The sequence below is a fragment of the Poecilia reticulata genome, chromosome 7 (assembly GCF_904066995.2).
Source record: "Poecilia reticulata chromosome 7, P_reticulata-male-v2, whole genome shotgun sequence".
NCBI classification, from domain to species: Eukaryota; Metazoa; Chordata; class Actinopteri; order Cyprinodontiformes; family Poeciliidae; genus Poecilia; species Poecilia reticulata.
The window spans coordinates 20,246,975-20,267,247 of record NC_088836.1 but is presented as its reverse complement, the minus strand read 5'-3'; the positions used below and the strand labels follow the sequence as shown (position 1 = coordinate 20,267,247).

Below are 20,273 nucleotides of genomic sequence, written 5' to 3'. Positions count from 1 at the left end.
CATGCTTGAAAAGCTCAGTAACTGTCATAACACTTACATAGCAAGACCTCAGAAAACTATCATAATGTGTGTGTCATTTCAGAATTTAATGTCACAATGCGATAGAAAACATGTACACTGTTGACATTATTCTATGGTGTGTCAAAAATGAAGTATCTGAATGGGTATTTCATTTTACATAGTAAATAGGCAGATGGACTGATGTCTCATATGCTGCAATGTGGTGAAGAGAAGGAATGAGGCTGGTTAGTCTACATTCTGACCCTCATCTCTTTTCATAAGATATGAATCATGACTTAAAGAACCTGCTCTTGGTATCAACAGCTGAATTAAAAAAAAAAAAGTAATTTGAGGTTATTTATGCATCTGATAAGGATCCCTCCTGGACATCTCCTTTGGTGGATTTAAAAACAGGACAAAGAAACTCGCAAAGGCACTAACAGAGAAATTAGTTTCTTTGCTTAAGGTAGCAATAACAAGAATAAATTCTTTCTGACACTTCATATCTAATAAGAACCCAAGTAGAGAAGTCTTGGGAAACCTTTATAGGTTCCCCCAACAGTAACATTTATCAGTATAGTAACCACAAGTTTTTGACAGTGACACATTATTTGTCATACAATGTAGAAGAAACAAAATCTTCATATTGTTCTTGAAAATGTGTCAAGAACAAGCTGCAAAAATATAATGGTGTCAAACCATGTTTTTTCAGCCTTGTGAAAAAACTAATTTCTTGTTTAGGGTATGCATAGTCCTCTAAAACTCTTTTATAGAGTACAAACCTTTACCAGTTGTAGTGAAGTTATTGTGAAGGATTGTATATAATGTGAATAACATTTAAAATAACACTGGTAAAGACCTTACATATGTACGACACTGATTTAGTCATCAAACTTTATTAATTAATTAAGGGATACTAATGCACAGGTAATACAACAAGTTCTGGGAGAAAAAGTGTAACAGTTCAGACACAAAGGAGGAACTGATTCCTCCAGTGTTAAGTACTATACAGCTTAATTTCAGATATGGAAATCTTAATTACATCATCAGTCTCATTTTATCTGTTACCCAAGTATCATAAACAGTTACGAGCCGTTGTGCAGCTCTCAAATATTTCATTACAATGGCCGGCACCAGAGACGGATGCCAGTTCCTGCTTTTCAAGTAGGTAGCATACAAAACGAACCAGGGTAAAATTCATAGGCTAAGAGGATTTCTAAGGATTAACCTTGGTTTTGGAAATAACATTGCTGACAAAGGGAAGACACTTGAGCCTCCTGTTTCCCTGGGTACAAAAGTCACACCACACAGTCCAGGTCACTAGAAAGCTCCAACAACACTCCTATTTTCAAGCCTATTTTATGTTATAGTAAGTGCACTAAATACAGAAACAAACACACATACATATGCCTTGTTGCCCCCATATCTATATGTAATAATAATAATAATAAAGGACTCTCTCAACAGGGTTGCCTTTGTGTACTTAAAAAAAAAGCTGAAATCATGTGCATCATCAAAATGGACAAAATAACAGTGTATGCCAACAAGCTTGGTTCTTTGTGGTCTGCGATTATTTTTCCAACATTGTGTAAAATTCATATAATGTAAAAAGCATTTTAAAGCAATTAAAGAAAATTTGGGGGCATGGATCGGGGAGAGGGTGGAAAAAAAGCCACACATTTCTAAGAAGACACATCAATATCAAAAAATTAGCAAGCCAACAAAATCAGCTAAATATGGTATATTGCTGTAAGTTTTAAACAAGTTGCAGTTTATTCACACTGCAGGATAGATGTGTTTTCCAAGTAATAGGAAGACAGATAGTAAAGGGTGTTATAAAATATAAAATATCCACTCTTATAAGCAGTGCTAAACTATCATATTGCAACACCAAAAGCTTGTCGGGTAAACACAGTCGACGCAATGTTGTATGAGACGAGAAACAAGCAGCTGACGAACTGATTCTGTGCCACAGCATCACACTCAACAGAGAGTGTCACCGTTCTCCGACATCCACTCGTTACAAAGGTGCTAACCGTTTAATACAAACACACACACACACACGCACACACCCACACACACACACATTCGCGCACACCCATACACGCATACACGCAAGGTCTGGACAACTCGTGTTAAAAACTCGTCCATGGACCGATCAGTGCTTCTCTAACTTCTGCTCTTTTGTCAACTACGCCTAAATAGCAGATAAAGGCCCATTCCACCATAAAAACATATTCATCGCCATCTTAATACACTCCACTGTCTGATTAGTTCAGGAGGAATTCAAGTTGAATTTTTGCTGTACATTATAAAACAGCACGGGGATGAAACCACTTGAACACACCCATAACCTATTAAACTCTATATTCCTAGGGTATGTTCAGCTGACATCAGTGCTTGGATTTAATAACTTTGACATTTTGCTCCAAAATTCAGACAACTTGCCAGAAGGAGAGTCATGGCTGGATGGATCTGTAGACTTTAGGCGCGTTGTATCAGGTCTTTAAGGTAAAGTGGCAAGTAAAGCACCCTTATTATCCCTCACATCACAATATATCCAAAACTAGCAGACTGGCTATCTAGGTAATACACACAAGAAAATCTAAAATAGATTTGTGATCTTTTTTGTTTCTTTTTCTTTTTTTCAAAAGTGAGCGTCATTATTTTATACACAAACAGCACAAATAAACCAAGAAATATGTTGTTTACATTTGCTGAAAAGTTTAACATAACTGTGGATTCAAGTATCTACTTTGACTTTTTAGCATGTTAAAGTGAATATATTCTCTCATCTTAAGTAATCAAGTAATCTAACTTGTTATTGTTTTATAACAAATCTGAAGTTAAAATGTTGAGGAACTCTGAACTTTGTTAAGACCAGTTATGGCTTTCTGGAATACAGTACCTTGCAAAATCATTCATACCCCTTGAGTCTTGTCAAATGTTTGTCCTGTTAAAAGCACAAATTTCAATGTGTTTTAATGGGACTGTATGTGATAAACCAACACAAAGTAGTGCTTAGTTGTAAAAACAAGAAACATGATCAATTATTTTTATCTATTTTAAATTGTAAAAAAAAAAAAAAAATCTAAAAAGCATGGAGTGTGCTCAGCATCTTAAATTTTAATGCATCTAAATAAAATTTAATGCAACCAAGAGACTTTAGTTCTAGTAGATTTTACTACTAGTAGTAACATCTCAGTATAAACCCAGCTGTTCCCCATAGGCCCTAGTGGATTGTTGGAAAACACTGATGAACAAACAGCCTCATGCAGACCAAAGAGCCCCATCAGGCAGGTCTGGGATGAAATTGTAGAAAAGCTTAAAGCAGGGATAGAATATAAAAATAGCATCCTGAGCTGAGTTATTTGAGAACTTTACAAATCTGGCCTTTATGGAAAAGCAGAAATAAGATGATGATTAGCAGATTGACACAAGCCATGCAGGGGACAGCAAACGTGTGAAAAGTGCCACCCTGGTCAGATGAGACCAAAGCTGACCATTGTCCTAAGTGTAAAACACTGTACAGGTGGATCTACAGAGTAACACAGATGTGTATTATTAGTAAAAATACACTATGATTAATTGCTACTTCATGTTAGTTAACCACAATGAAACAAAACAAAGCATTGTGGAGTTTGTGGTTGCAATGAAACAAAATGTTAAAAGGATTGAAGGGTATGAACACTTTTGCTTGGCTCTGTAAGCAATAATTACACAGTCCTGTTTTATAGTTCAGAGTTAACTGTTTCCTTTCCGATCAGAGCAACATTTTCCTACTCCTGTTAAAGAGACGACCTGCAGGCTAGACCGAATAGTCCTAGAGTGCAAAAACGACAAGAGGAGAGCAAGAAGGGTAGAGGGTTAAAGTGCAAGGCAACAACTTTTAGCTAATTCATTCAAATACATCACTTTCTGAGAATGTTAATTTACATCTTTTGCCTATGTAATAAAAGGTTATCATCTTAAACCTTTCTATAAAAGATAGCTTTTTTTAAAATCTTCTCTGCATCTTAGACCTATAGTAAAGCAGAGCCCATAGTATGGCCTCCTTTTAATAGAGATATATAATTTGATTGTGCTGCAACGGTGCAACAATGTTAAAAATCCTTCCTTCTGCTAAATATTTTGTTTGGCCAGACCTTGTTTTGCTTCTCTAAGTGAAATCGATTAAATAATATCACTGTGTGTTATTGTGATTTAATTATCATCTTAAGAGATAAATGAAAAAAAAAATCTCTTTTTGGGTGTATTAATTATCACCTTCAGTTTAAAGTAACCATGGAAATGTTAGGTAAAAGGAACAGCACTGTGGGAACGAAAACAACTGAACATTGTAGCTTATGTGAAATTTGCTCACAAGAACTGGAAACCCAAAAAAAAGTAATGAAAGCAAAACTAAAAGGAAAAATAATAAATTGAAACAACGTTGCACTACAACACGCAGCAAAATTTGTGACTGACCAAAAGCCAACTGGACGCATCAGGCTTGAAAACGAAGGATGGCATCATTACTTTGAGTATATAGATATATATATATTTATATATAGTTACTGTTTATGTACACATACAGTATATCTGTGAAGAAACATGGAAAAAACACCAGCTATCATAAAATGACTTCACCATGCTAATAGAATTTCCTTTTTAAATCCTTTCAAAACAATTTAATTCTTGCAGAGAAAATTATTATTATTTATCTATTTGGGATACTACTTCTGTTTAAAAACTTCTATCAGTGTTAGGGTTTGGATTTGCACTTGGTTTACGGCCTCTGCTGTGGGATCAGAAACTGAAATGTGTGCCCTGTAAAGGAAACAGAAGTGGAATGGAGGAAATGCACTACTGTGGTGATAAATGTTCATACCAGTGCACACATTAACTCTAAGGTATAAAACCAAGATTTAAAGACTCTTAAAATCTTTAAGTTTTCATCGTTGATCTGGCTTTCTACCCACTGCCAAGGTGGAAAGGTCCTTTTAGCTTCCGAGTGGCACGTTTACCAAAAGCATCCATTTCGATTCCAGGGTTGATAAAAGCAGTGCTACTCTGAAAAAAAGATCTTCTTGGTTTTGTTCCGTCTGGAGGCAGGGGGGGGGATTTGCCTCTCCTGGCCTGGATCATCACTGTCCGTTTGGTCAGGGATCAGGGCTGGGGACTGTGCTGAGCGAGAGGGAGGGGTCATGGCTGGAGGTGAATTTTGGGCGGTGGTGAGGGCATCTGTCTTTGTTTGTAGAGACTCGTCCATCAGGGGCCGTTCTTTCGGTTTCCGGCCCCTCTTTTTACCTGAGGTGGCACCGTTCCTCACCTCAGCTTTGAATCCATTGTTCTCCAACCCTTTGCTCTTGCTACCAGAAACCACTTGGCTGGTTGATGCACGAAACCAGTTCTACAAAAAATAAAATAAAATAACCCACACCAAATCAATTAGAATTTGAACAAACATAAGCGTAAAACATACCAAGTGTAAACATAAAGGAATATTACTGTTAGAATTGATGACTGTGGGTTACAGCTGATAATTCATAAAAAAAATAAAAATAATATATATATATATATATATATATATATATATATATATATATATACACATACAGAGCAATTAGAAAATAGAAAAAGACCAATTAAAAATGATTGATCTACTGAGAAGTATGTGCACAGTATAATGACTCAATACTTTGCTGGGGCTCCTTAAATTACTGCATCAATGCAGCTTGGCATGGAGGTGATCAGCCTGTAGTTCTGCTGGAGCATTAAAGAACTTCAGGTCGCTTCGATCATTTATTTATCATTTTGGCCTTCACCCCTCCCAGAGAATGGGCTGCTAAGTAGTTCTTGCTGAGCAGTTACTTTTAGGACACTTTTTATTAGCTTCTTATACTGCAGAGGGCGCGATCAGCATAACTTTTATTAGCTTTAGGAAACTTTTCTGCAGAAAGATCTATGTGTTTTCATTTCCTTCATAGCAGCCTTCATAGCATCATTATTTAACAATGATGTCTTTGTACATAATGTCACACAATTATCAGACACACTGCATACACACATATACTGCTACGTTTGCATGCAAAACATATATGTCCCATGAATGTTTTGCATGATTATCTAAGAATGTGGCATTTAATTTGAAAAGGTTTTTCTCAATGAAGCTGGCACATTCATGTCCAAATATACTGTATGTTTATGTTAGTGCGTTCTTAATGGCTGTTTGTTAAGTTTCCACAGAGAGAGACCCACCTGTGAGTGTGTCTTACTAATGTGATATTTAACACCGCTCTCTGAGCTAAACTCCTTCTGACAGATCAGGCAGGTGTACTTTCCCATTTCGCCACCACCCTGAAAAACACACAGACAAGTAGAAACAAAAAAAAAAGTGTAAATACAGTATGAAGACTAACTTGAACTAATTCAAAAATACAATAAGAATGCATAATAAGCTCATCATGTTAAGTAGAGATTCAATGGATGTGCATTGAATCTCCATTGAATCTCTGTAAGTAACATTTGTTACTTTCAAATGTGTTCTTCAGAGATGTGTTTATCTCCTTTATTGAGTGTAATATTTCAGTGTCATATTGAGTGTCATATTTATTCATGAATGGATCATTGTGCATATGCCTAAGTTTTAGCTTTTGTCAATCTATGTGTTTTTGTGGTCATATTGATATTTAACATTAATCTTAAACCGAGAAATACAAGTCATGTAAATAAACAATAAAGGCCCAAATGACTTGTTTTATAAAATGCACATTTTAAAGGAATAAATTAGTACACCTACATCTTTATTCCCACTTAAAATGACAAGTGGTGGTGAGAAAAACGTTCGTCATACTGATGTCAGAAACTAAGTAGATAAACTGCAGGAAGTGCCTCATTAAAATTATTTCAACCAAAGGGGTACACTGGCTGTAAGTGGCAGTGTTGTTCTTTAGTCAGAAGACATACTGATGTTTGCTGATATCTTTTGTCTAATGAGTAAAAATAATAATCTTTTTGGGTTTATCTATAATAAAATTACAATAACCAAAAAATAAAACAAGATTTAGACCAATATGTGAACTTTTCTGTCAGAAGATCTAAATATTTAATTAGGTGTCCGACATTTTCTATAAGATTGATTGAGTCCTATCATGCTTTACAATTTTAAGATTTCCTATGACATTTTCTTTCAGATAAGCAAAGATAACTCTTAATTAAAGGTTGTCTTATGAGATATGAGTTCTATGTCTTATCAGGTCTGTTATATGGGGACTTGACCATCAGATTCCCCTAAATTAGTTACTTTTTTATTTTTTGGTGATGAATTTCAACATTTTCTATGACCTATGTTCACTACAGACAAACTGAAGAGGAAACATCTGGTCTGACAGATGACCTCAGGTTCAAATATTGGATTGGCTTCTATTTGTGTACATTTCAGCTTATTTGATGTTGTCACAATAGATAGGTGTGGTTTAGGTAGCTGATAGATGTGCTGCAGATGGAGGTCTGTACCTGGCTGCAGTTGGCAAGGTGTGCCTTCAGTCCAGAGACGCTGGAATATACAGCTTCACAGTTCTGAAGTAAAAACAAGAGCAAGGGATCATAATGAGTCAGTGAACATATTTATAAAGCTCTTAAAAAACTGAAGTAAAGAAAACAGACTCTCTCTCTGAATTACAGTGATTTCAAGCAAAAATATTTACAAAGTTGTACAATTATTTAAACCACTCCTTCGTAACTAAAATCCCAGAAAAGGTTCGCCCTTTCTTTTTACAAACTCTGTACTTTATCCAAACAGATTTGTTTTCTGTGTTTTGACATGTTAACAAGAGGAAATTTCATACAGCATTTGTGCAGCAAATGAAGCCCTTCTCCTTCACTTGGTTCTTCCAGGTCTCCAGTAGCTCTGGGCTGAAGTTGGGGAGGCCAGGACGAGTGTAGTTCAACTGTACAGAGGAGAATATTTTTCCTGGATTGTTAACTGAATTAAAGTTTAACTCACTGCAATAGATATTTGTCTTTCTTTATTGTGCTTATGTATTCATGCTGTCACTAAACATTTACCACATTGCATTGCAAACGTGCTCACATTACTTCAGATTTTTTACATTTTCTCTTGGTATTTCACAAGCCTTTATCAATTTACGGGTATTTTATGTGGCCGACCCAAACAATGTAATCCATATGCTAAAATGTGTGGTGTGTATACGTGCATTGAACTGCCCTGAGGAAATACTTCATGGAACATTTATGGGCAGATTTCTAAAAGTTTTTCAAATCTCATTCTCATTAGATTGAGAGTGCTTGTAAACATCGATTTTCAAGTCTTGCTACAGATTCTCAATTGGATTTAAACTAAAACATTACATAGTCACTCTGACTCTACGTTTATGTCAAATAAAATATACTGAGGTTTGTGGTTGTGACATGACAAAATGTAAACAAACTTTTATCGATATCAATATTCTAGCCAGCACCGTATGTGATGTGTCCTCACCCTTTTGCTGTCAGGCACCAGGTCGTCCTTGATGCGTCGCTTGGTGCCCCAGTCTTTGGCCAGCTCATCCTCTGCAATCTCCTGCAGGTGGAACACGGCAACCTGAGCAGACTGTCGCCTCACTCGGCCGCTGGGTGTCCTTTCAAAGTCCTCCCCCTGACTCTTAATTTGTGCTGCTTTCTCTTTGCTTTGTTTTCTCTCCTCTTCCCTTTCCAAGTCTCTCTCTTTAGGCTGGCTGGATGGGGGTTTCTCCTGCCAGTCTTTCCTCTCGTGCAAGTTTTGCTCTTTTTTCTTCGCTACTAACGGAGAATCATCAGAGATCCCCTGGAAAACAAAGACGGAACTCATTTGGGAGAAATTCTTGATGCTGTGACAATATTTCATCAGTCCTCTCAAAGATCCACTTACCCTTTCCTTGCCTGTATTGTTGTTGGTGTCAGTGATGCTGTTCTTGTAGTTATTGGAGTTTGTCGCTGTCGTGACGGTGGTGATGGTCGGCGGGTGCTCAGTGCGTATGTGGTAGTCTCTGCCTGCCTTGGAGCGGTAGCTCTTCCCACAGTGCTGTAACAGAAACACAGGCTTCTCATCGTCAGAAAACTCTCTTCCACAACGCTGCTGGTGATACTGGTAGCCCATCAGACTGGAAAAGTGGGCTGAACAACCCTGTGTATATGCATATATGTGTGTGTGCGTGTATGTGTGAGAGTGTATGCATGTTTGTGCACAAAAGGTTTGTAAGATGGTGTGACAACAATGACAAGAGATGAGACAGGATGAACATTTAGCAACAAGCCAGGAAGGCAGAAAATCTCAATGTTTAAAGGAACAGCAATACTGGATTCAGTCAGCGTTTTTTAGTTGATGTTTGACAGGTGGTAATTTTTCTGTGTGCAAACATGTTACAGCTAAACATCAATCAGGCAATCAGTTTTACAAATTTCCTTCTTCTCCGAAACCTTTTGACTTTTTGTCGTCCCAGAAACAGGAACTGAGTGATGACGTGGCATAGGCAACATATCAGAAATAAATAAATAAGTTGAAATCATTGTTCCAACACATTTTTCTTGTCAAAATGTCAAACCTTTTGTAAGCTGGAAGGAGAGATGTTTCTACACAAATCAGACTGTCAATATGGAAGCGACACAATCCACAAACGTGGCATGAATGGATGAAGTCTAGCAAAAAGATTCATTCCTCTATTGGCTTCTTCACATTTTGTGGAGCCACAACCATAAATTTAAAAGCATTTTTCTGTGGATTTTACTTGATGAATAAACACAATACAATGCATAATTGTAAAAATTATGCATTGTATTTATGCATTGTATTTAAGGTATCAGAGAAAGGGAGGATGGATACAGACACACCATACTTTTCAGAATTTTATTTGCCAAAACTGAAAAGCATTTTTAATTTCCTTCCACTTCAGTCATGCAATACTATATATTTCTGGTAACCTAACACATAAAATTAAAATAAAATACAATGATGTTTGTGGTTCCAAAGTGTTAGAACTGGAAAAAATTAAAGGGGTCGGGATACTTGTGCAGGGCAAGGTATGGGCAAATGGATGAATAGATAAATGAGTAAAACTAATATAAAGTTTGTCAGAACATCCATCCATCCATTCATTCATTGCCTCTACCCGCTTGTTCTTCCATGGTTGCAGGTGGGCTTGCGCCTATTTCTCGCGATCTTTGGACATCCTGGACAGGTGACCAGTCCGTCACAGGGACACAGATGACAAACAACCATGCACACAACACAGTCATTCAGGGAAGATAGTCTAAAAAGATATTTTTCATTTTCATTTTCTTTAGTTATTTGGATAATAAAAATACTAAAACTAATTTTCCAGACTTTACAAGGTAGGAGCCTTGTAAAAGGAGAGTGGCACATGTGAGGAGTCTGAGAACAAAAAGACACCAAATCCAAACTGCCAAATGTGGAAAAGAGATTGTGTCACATTAGACAGCAAAACTGACAAAAATGTGAATGACAGATGTTGAAAAGAAATTATGATGTATGATAAAAGGCAGGAAAGAGACAAGGCCATGGAAAGAACTAGAGAGGAGAATACCTCAGTAGGACACTTGATTCGTCCCATCTGTTTGAGCACTCGCCGCAGCCGTTCTCTCTCTTCGTGCTCGTTGCCTGCCTGGCCTTCGCTCCCTGAGGGCTGAGGAGGAACAAACACACCGTCACATAAGCTTGTCGCACCACCCGCTTCCTCACCACCCGCTTCCTCACATCACAACAACATTGTACCAAGAAAGCATGTTTTCCCTCTCGTTTGTTCACACTGTGGCAGGATCATTGAATGATTTCATGGTGAGGCTGTTACTCAAGGCGTGTTTGTGACAACCGTCAAACTCATGTTTTCACTTGAACGTCGCCTGGTGCCAAAAGCAGCCAAGACCAGAACAACAGATGGTAAAGCTGCCAGATAGAAAAAAAAGAAGAGTGGGGCACTGGAAAGAGTCTGGACCTACTGAGTAATCCCAGGGGGGTTAACTTCACGTGTTTACTCAAGTGTAAAACGCTCCACGAGACGCACGGCATGCAACTCTGCAGCAGATAAAAGGTGAAGGTAAAGAGGAGATGCCCTTTTATCTCAACAATAATGTTCCCTTGCAGATCGAGCCTGTGATTTACACTGACGGGCAAAAAAGGGTAGCTGTGCATCAACATGCATTATTAATTTCTCTAACATATATAGAGCAAAAGAAGAGTGAGAACCACCAGGCAAGGCAAAGAATTACTTGTTTGTCCTGTGATGGACTAGAAGTCTTTCCAGGGCGCAACCCAACTATCTAACACTATGTAAATAAGGTTTTTAAATAGCCCAGTTCATGTACAAACACTTCAAACACAAAAGACCAAAGGTCCCTGAAAACTACACGCTACAAAAATACCAAACTACAACACCCGTGGTATGCAGCTACTATAAACTTGCATAGTTTATGGCTGCATAAAAATAGGGACAAAAATAAGTTAATTAAGGCTAATATTAATAAAATAACCACATCAATATCAAATACTTATAAATAATTCAGTAAAAAGAATCACTACACATAAAAAAGGACCAGAGTTCAAGTTAAGGGCTGAAAGATTGACAGGACATTAAAAAATGACGCTTCTATAAATCAAAGCCACTAGATGAATAAATCTGATTTAGCAGATGCTGCAGTGGCGGTATGATGTTCTTTTCTGCAGTAATGCCTGCATAAATATGATCAGTAGAAATACCAACTTGCCTTACAAACGCATGATAAATATTTTTTGCCATAAATAATTTAAAAATAGGAGCCGCTGTGGTGAGAGTGAGTATGGTAACTGTCCTTCAATCAGAAAGGAACAAGTTTAATTCCAGCTTTCCACTACTTCAGTCAGGACCTAATCTGAGATTTTTGTACAAAAACACAAGTGACAAAACCACATCCAAAATACTGAGATCTTTTATAGTTTCACTAACTATTTATGATCATCTATAAAATATGCTGTGCATTGTAATTTTCCTGGAATAACTCGCCTTCTCATATCTCTGAGGATCTTACATACCTAACATGCTGAAGTCATCTTCACTGCTGAATTGTAAGGATGCCAGTAATGTCGGGCTACAAGTCCCTTCAGAAGATATATAGCTGATTCACTCAGCTTAATTTTGATGGTGCAAATGGATCATTGCTCCAAAACTACCAAGCATGACACACTTCATAAATATACATGTACGAGCCCATGTATCAGCTCCTTGGAGCCTAGGTGTTCACCACCTTCCAACATACTACAAGCCTCAAAGTTTACTGCCTGTAGAGTCGTTAATTTTTTATGATACCTTTACAAATAAGCAGCTTTGAATTATTTAACAAACTTCATTGCAGTGTCATTGCTCTAATGCAAGACAGGGCATGATAGTATCTTAATGAAGCTCTTGGTCATCAGAAAGAAATAGGAGCAATAAAACAAAAATGCCACCAGCCAGGTTACGATTTCCAATACAATTTTAAGGAATTAAAAACAGAGATGTATTTTACTGAATGGAAAGATATTTAAACATAAGGTATAACTTCATGGGCCCAGAGAAGAAGCAGCACATCAACGCAAGAAAAAGTCAGAGCAGTTTCCAAACAGCTGAAATTCCTTGCTGTCAAAACACTCTCAAAACTCTCAAAACACCCAAAGCATTTTCCTCAGGGTCAGGCTAAGATTGATACACAAAGAAGACACAACAGGGTGTGTATTTAACACAACTTAAAAAAAAAAACACAACACATGCCAGAGTACCTTGGTGCTGTGTTCAGCCATGGTGTGGTAGTTTAGACCAGCTTTGGACCGGAACTGTTTCTGGCACTGCTGGCACTTTAGGGCATCCTGGAGCTGAGGACAGTGAGGGCCAAACAGAGAATCATTTATATCAAACAAAAACTAAGGTCGACTTTTCACTAAACTGAATCAATCAATGCACAAAAATCTAGTCAACAATCTGGTCAGTTCTCATAAAAAAAAACCAACCTCTGAGGTATAAGATAAAAAATGATTATGTTACAACCAGAAACTAGTAAAAATGCTGCACAGGCTGGAGATGCTGGCAGATTTTATTTTCATAGCCACCTAGTGTATATACGGATGTCACTTTAAAAAAGCCAGATTGTGCACAGATGGATTTTTGTTATAGTGGCATAAAAGCCAAAATCAGGCCCTGAAAAGGCAAATTTGGTTTATCGACACAAAAACAAATATAAAATGTAAATGTAATCTATTTAGTAAGGTCTGCCTATGTCTTAAGATGACTCTGGTAGACGGCAGATTTAGTTTACAGATGGCATAGTTAACTACCGATCCACGGGGAGGGGGTCACTTTAACACCGCTGATAATAAAGACCCAGCACCTGTGGTATTTCTGGATCATATCTGTACAATGCAGAGTTGAAACTTAATTTTTGAAACAGTAATCGAGGTAATATGCTTATTCACCATCATGTTGTATCGCATAACATCACAGAATATGCAAAGAGTAATTAGAAGTCAGTATGACATTCCCACAGCATTATAACTTTGAGAAACTATTTATCGTGGTTTCAGAGTATCAAGATCATGGTATCATGCTATTTTAGTGTTAAAAATGTAACACTAAATATGTACAATAGCTAATGATGCCGCTGTTACAATTAATTAGTCAGGCTATGTGCTCTGGTCCACGGGCAGATCTTAGCCTCTAAACAAACATGTTCATGGTAGTTTGGTAGCTTTAGTCATAAAACAGTGTTCCCCTACCAAAATAGAATATTGACCCAGTTTCAGAAAAGTTTTGGTTTTCTGTGTGGTAGACAGGTGTATTTCTTGCTTACCTTCTGGCATATCTCCATGTGTTTCTTCAGACCATGGATTGTTTTCCTGGTGACAATGGAGCAGGTCGGACACACCACTTCACCTCGCTCCGAGATTGTTCGCTGCCACTGAGTGTCAGAAACACCACCTGGGCAACAAATGGGAAGCAGGAAGGCTTGTAAAATGCATGTAAAATATTAAGGATTAGGAACATTTTATTGCTTCATGTTTTTCTCAGTTTAAAATAATCTATCAGATCCCAGAACCGCACTGAACAGAAGAGCCCAGCAAAAAGCAGTACACACAAAGTCAGATAGGAAGAATTTATTCAATTTCTACACCCCTGTAAATAATGACAGGCTTCCAAGCCTGGGTAATTTTAAATGTAGCTTTGTTACACACTAGCGACCTTTCTCCTACGTGCTTCTTACATAATAATGGCTGGGATCTGTGACTGCTCCATCCTGAGAAGGATGAAGCAGTCACAGAAAATCAAAGAGCGAACAAACACTTAACAGCAGGAAGTTCCTCAACATCTGCCAAAATTAGTAGGTGGTATTGCACAAATTAATACAAAAAAAAGCAAAAATCTAGTAAATCTCTGCTTTTGAAATGCTGTGGCATCACTAAAAAAACTATATATGGAGATTAGATTCTTTTACAAACTGTGCATCATGATAATATAGCTGAGCAAACTTATGTTAGAAATCCTTTTTTGTTATTTTTTTCAGATTTTGTATAAAATCAGCATTGGTCAATTTATTTCTTTAGGTTCACTATTTTTTATTTATTTAAGGATTTCATAGATCTGATCTTAGTTCTCACCCGAGCTTGCTGTCACTGGCTCCTTCTTGGAGGACTGAGCAGATGCGGGTCTTCTCTGAGGTTCATCGCTGAACCCACAGCCCTCTGGTCTCTTCACACGACCTGCCTTCAGTTTCTCCTCGACCTTAGTCATGCCTGAAATGGACATACAGAAGATACAACTACTGTAGTAATTAATTTGGACAATAAACTATTTTTAAAAAAGGGGGAGAAAAAATGACAGTGAAGAGAAAATGACAAGAAACCAAAGAGTTAAACTTTATGTACCATAGCATAAAGTAAGGACAATCAACTGTAAATATTACTTTAGTAGAATTGGTGTTTTGAAAAAGTTTTCACATCACCTTAAGCTTTTGTACATTAACTCCAGTAACATATATTTTTTGCTTTTATATGACTGACAGTAGTTTAAAATTGTGAAGTATTAAGAAAATTACATTGTCATTTCCTGTACAGCTAAAAACCTGAAGAGTCTGACTTGTACTTAGTCAATATTTTCTTGAACTGTTTTGGGGTTTATTTCTATCTGCTTTGCAAATTAAAGACATTAAATATTTAACTCTTTTTAGAAATAGCTCAAACGCTGGCAAAAATAGCCTTGATCCTTATTTTGAGCATCGATTTTCAGGTCAACAAAATCTCAATTGAATGTATGTCTCGGTAGGTTTGAAGTTGTGCAATACTCTCCTCATTTTTTTAATGATGGATTAATTAGTTCTCTGTTGAGCACGACGATGGCTCAGGGATAAAGCGCGTGACCCCTATATAGAGGCTTTGGACTTCGATGCCAAGGCCGAGTCCCGGCCAGATGACAGTTGTTCCTTCCTGACCACTGTCAAATAAAAGCCAGGAGAGCCAATAAAAGCTTAAAAAACAAACAAAAAATAAGCATTTCTCTATTATCGCCTTGCCAATTGCCTTGAGGTTATAATTAAAATCAGTTGGTTGGGTTGGATGTTATTTAGTTATATAATAATAGAGCTTGAATGCAAATACTATGCAAACTTTTTAGATATTTTTTTTGGGTGAAAAAATTATGCCATGCATCATCTTATCCTACTAAAAATGATGCACTGCTTTGGCTTAGACTGTCATATACAATGCCAATAAACTGCACTGAAGTTTGCAGCTATATTGAGGAAATATATGAAATACTTCAGGGGTTCTGAAAACTTTTGCAAGACACTGTATACATATGAGAGGCAGCCTGAAAGAGAGCAATCAGTCTTGCAAAACGGCAGATGAATTGTTTGACATGTGATGAGAAGTGCTTTACAGGCTGAATATGCTACATGAGTCACTGAGTATTTCCAGCATATCAATGAGACAAAGACAGAAGGAGGTTGGTAAAGCTGTGTATGTGACTCACTGTTTCATTTAGCCAGAAATGAAGCATCTCAGCAGTTGCCACATTAACGCTGTTAAAAGACTAGCTCCATTGATCAGTAGCAATAGGGAGCATTCACAATGACACAAAAAATGCAATTCTCTTGAAATGGCCTAAAATCAACTCTGCAGGGACACAGTGGTATATTAGCTCTCCTCAGAATTGTATAATTAAATAAAACATCAAATAATTCCTGAGGTCTTCTGTAATCAATGTTGATTCTGTCTACACAAACGGTCTATTTATCATCTTTATAATCATGGTGACATGGTAATTAAAAATAGTGGTAGAGTGCAAATTTCCATTAGAAAGGCTGGATTATCTGCAGTAGCAGGTGCTTACCTTTCAGCCCAAACGTCCCAGATATTGACGGCTGTTCTCCGGTGAATTTCTTGGGAGTTTTTTGCTTCCGTCCTGGACCATTAAAAAAACCAACAAAAAAAATACAAAAAAGGAACTGTCATTGTATCATTAAAGACGTAGCATACACGACAAAAACAAAAGTGCATTACAACATTTTGCTGCAATCTTACTGTGCCTCATTCGCTCTGGATCTTCGTCGGGGTAAGAAGAGGGAAGACTTCCGCCTTCACTTTCACTCCCTCCTGCGTCGGATGATGTGCTTTGAGACTGCGACTGAGACTGAACTGTGTGCGATGGCGGGTGAATCTGCTGTGAAGCCGGGATCTGACTGTGTACTTTCCTCTCACTCTTGAGGTGGGTTAGTTCTCCGTTCTGAGACGGTGCGGAAACCTCGTACGTTTTTTTCACCTTAAAGAACAACGGCGATGGCGGACTGTTCTCCATAGGCCTAAATTCACACACCGAAGAAACAGATTTAGGCATTAAAACACTTAAAACATCCGCCTGATTGCTTTGGGTAGGAATTTGAACTTTCAGTCACCTTTTCTTGATGTTGGATTTGACAGGAATCTTAAGAAGTTGCTGTTCCTTGGCCTCCTTGCTAACTCTCTCTGGGTGGTTCCACAGTTTGTGCTTCTCCAGCCGTACTTTTGTGGCAAAAGCTGCCTCACAGTAGGGACAGCCGTGACTCAGCTTCTCGGCTACAGTGGGCTGAAGAAAGATATCATGAGTGGGGACCTAGATTAAGCTCTCCACCTACACATTATCCAATATTAGTTGGTGGTTATTATTTGAAGCTCTTAGGTAACTTAGAAATCATTCAAGAAGAAAAACATAAATTGTATTTCTTAATTTCAGTAGTCGTATAAGATTCAATTGCGTTTCTTGGATCTTTAAACCTTATCGGAAGAATCCAAACAGAAATAGCCAGTAAAATAGCAGGAAAAGCAGCAGAGGCCAGTGACTCACTCCTTGGCAGCGTTGATAGTGGTACTTAACGCCATAGATGCTGGGAAATTCTAACCAACAGCCTGTACATGGACATTTAACCCTGGAGCGGCGCTTGAACTCTTCCTTCCATTGTATTATCAAATGGGCCTGCATAGACATGATGACAAAAGAGAGAGAACCTGCAATTATTATTTTTTTTAATTTAAATTGGTTTATCTTGCAGACATCAAGAAACTGTCCACTATGAATGGGTAACAAAGCCCAGATAACGCACCCAGACATGTCCAAGAGAGATACTCACAGGAATGCTCCTAAGCTCCTGACCGTCAGTCTTAGGCCGACCTTTTCTCTTCCCATCTGCTTGGTCGTCACACATTAAACCTGGAAAAATGAGAGAATAAAATATCTTTGGAATAAAAGTGACGCCACTACTTCACACTTAACAAAAGTGCAAATTGTTATGACAAAGTTTCGTGAAGTGTTCCACAAACCATTTTCGGTTCTCTTAATTCTAACAGAATTAATGATTCACAATCACTATAGAGGTTGAGTTAAGGAGCTAGGATAGACAGGTAGATGATGGATCACCAAAATGCGATATTTTACCTTTTTGTTTTTTCCTAAAACCATGCACAGTGTCGCCTCCAGTATTTTACAGTAGTTCTTCAGCAGAATAACAGTTTTTTTTCTTTACAGACTAAGAGCACAAAACCTTGAGATGATAAGCTTGGCAGTTCTGTTTTTAAGGTGCAGACTGCTTTTGTCTTCTAGATAGCAAATATACACAGTTGAATTGTTGTAACAACCAGTTAAAGCTTTAGTTACTCTTTCAAACTAATGTGAAGCTTCTAAGCAGCAGAAACTGTATTTTTTTAATTTGAACTGAACTGAATTCACTCACTTAAAAGTGCAAGCTGTTAATGTACATAACTGCAGGCTTTAGAGCCACTGTGTGCACAAATACTAGACAAATTATATTTTTGAAGACACATTTTATTGCTGAGCAACCTGTGACAAATAAACAAAACCAAACTGATATATGCTAAAAGCTGAGTTATCAACAAGATATAATTGAAAGATATGGACAACAAAGGAAACTGACTACATTTTATGGAATTATATTTGCTTATATTTAAAGTGATGAATAGGTCATTCAAGAGGTTAGTGCAATAAAATATCAGCAAATTTGTTTGTAAATAAAAAAAATATTTTATATATAGCCTGCAACTCTAAATTTGAATAAATAAAGATTTAACTAGAAGAAATCATTAGAAAAATTGCAAATTTCAAAGCAATTCACTGTCCTCCAAGTGGACAGTGAATTGTCCACATGGACAATTCACTGTCTAATGTTCATAGAATGAGAACATTAGTAACATTGAGGACTGGATAGTCAGGTCAGCACATTAACAGCACAAGAACTAGGCACATTTATTAATTTTACACAAGTTGTCCAGCCTTAGCTGCCCTACTCTGCAATGTCCTTGTGCTTTAGTTTGTTTTAGTCTCAGACAGACAAAGACAGTGAATTGTCCTCCACTTGGAGGACAGTGAATTGTGTTGAAAAAATTGCTTTTTATTTGCAAGTTAAATGCTGTGTTTTCATCGGCAGTTAGTGGCAAATTATTATAATTAGCAGAAATAAAGGGATGAAAGCATCAGCTCATGTGTAATTAATTAGTTTAACGTGTTTCACATATTTATTGGACTTACTAAAATGAATTTACTTTTCAGTAATATTCCAATTCATTTTAATAGAGCTGTGAACTGTCCAAATCTATTTCAGAGCAATTGCTTTCTTCCTGCAAAAACAAAGCAGGTTTTGGACAGAAACACACACAAGGAGGCGCTTCACCACACATACATAATCTGATATCATGGGATTCCCACAAAAAACAAATGGACTGACTCAAGTGTGTGTATACACAGAGCTAAATGGAAACCAGGGGAGTCACATGTCACTCTCTCTTGTGCATGTCCATGTGTAAGCATGTGTGTTTTTGCATGAGTGTGTGAAAGTGAAAGCTGTGTGAGCAAAGGATATAAATTGCAGGAGCTTGAACGAACCTCTGACACAGCAGACTGCAGACTGACTGCCTCAGCTCACTCTGTTCTCTCTGTTGCGCCCCTCTTTCATCTCTGATATTGCTGCTTTCCTCTTTTCTCACCACAAGACTAAGTTTCTCTCTTTTCTCTCTCTGCTCTTGCTCATCTTTCTCGATGGTTCCACCATCTCAGTACTGCTCTTTTCTCTGCCACAATTAAAACCCCCACACTCCCTCTCCGTAGCACACTGGTACCTGAGCAAATCAGCCCAGACAGATGAAGAGTGTGCTCCGTACAAGAATATATGTATGAGTGAAAAGGTGAGAAAAGAGGGAGTAGAGAATAAAAAGGATGTTGAACAGGGAGAAGGGAATTTCACAGAAGAATGATTCTGGCTGAACATAATACTGAATGACAGGGCTGCAGGTAACCCTGCTCTGCAGAATGTGTCTTTACATATGCTCTGGACCCGACCACATCGACACGGCAAGACCAAAAGAAGCCACACAAAAGACCACCTGGACACACAATTTTAAATTAGAGCCTCTATTATTTTAATTGCTGCTGTAGTAGAAAAATATAGCTGGCAAATTAACACTTGTGAAGCACTGAGGATGATTTTGTGTTGCACGCTTTTTGTTAAAACTAATTTTATGTTTCAGATCTGCAGTGATTTCCAGTTTGAGCTCTGGGAACTGTGGAACCCTATACAGAGGCAGGTGTGTGTCTATCCAAATTAAGTCCAATCAACTGAATTCACAGTAATATAAGTATGAACTGTTTGTAAGGTTATTTCCGTGAAAATATTAAGAGTTTTGTGTGATTTTAACCAGGGGGATGAGTTTTTTAATTCTGATTAACTGTATTTCAGTAGGAATTCATGTGACAAAC

At 37.5% G+C, this 20,273-nt stretch overlaps 1 protein-coding gene across 3 annotated transcripts in view; it reads right to left on the bottom strand.

Annotated features, from left to right (window-relative positions):
• Positions 1-880: 880 nt before the first annotated feature.
• znf512b (zinc finger protein 512B) overlaps positions 881-20,273 on the bottom strand; it is a 35,759-nt gene continuing 16,366 nt past the window's right edge. For 2 of the 3 annotated variants that reach the window (XM_008413908.3, XM_017305859.2), the window contains 15 exons: positions 17,638-17,717; positions 17,355-17,483; positions 16,927-17,096; positions 16,556-16,833; positions 16,365-16,436; positions 14,636-14,770; positions 13,831-13,958; positions 12,767-12,859; positions 10,563-10,661; positions 8,891-9,145; positions 8,483-8,806; positions 7,830-7,931; positions 7,498-7,560; positions 6,241-6,339; positions 881-5,392 (listed from right to left, as the gene is read on the bottom strand). In XM_008413908.3, the coding sequence (XP_008412130.2) occupies positions 5,048-5,392; positions 6,241-6,339; positions 7,498-7,560; positions 7,830-7,931; positions 8,483-8,806; positions 8,891-9,145; positions 10,563-10,661; positions 12,767-12,859; positions 13,831-13,958; positions 14,636-14,770; positions 16,365-16,436; positions 16,556-16,833; positions 16,927-17,096; positions 17,355-17,483; positions 17,638-17,717 (2,372 nt within the window). In that variant the 3' untranslated portion in view covers positions 881-5,047. The remainder of the gene's footprint in view (positions 5,393-6,240; positions 6,340-7,497; positions 7,561-7,829; positions 7,932-8,482; positions 8,807-8,890; positions 9,146-10,562; positions 10,662-12,766; positions 12,860-13,830; positions 13,959-14,635; positions 14,771-16,364; positions 16,437-16,555; positions 16,834-16,926; positions 17,097-17,354; positions 17,484-17,637; positions 17,718-20,273) is intronic. The other variant, XM_008413910.3, reaches the window with a different exon arrangement.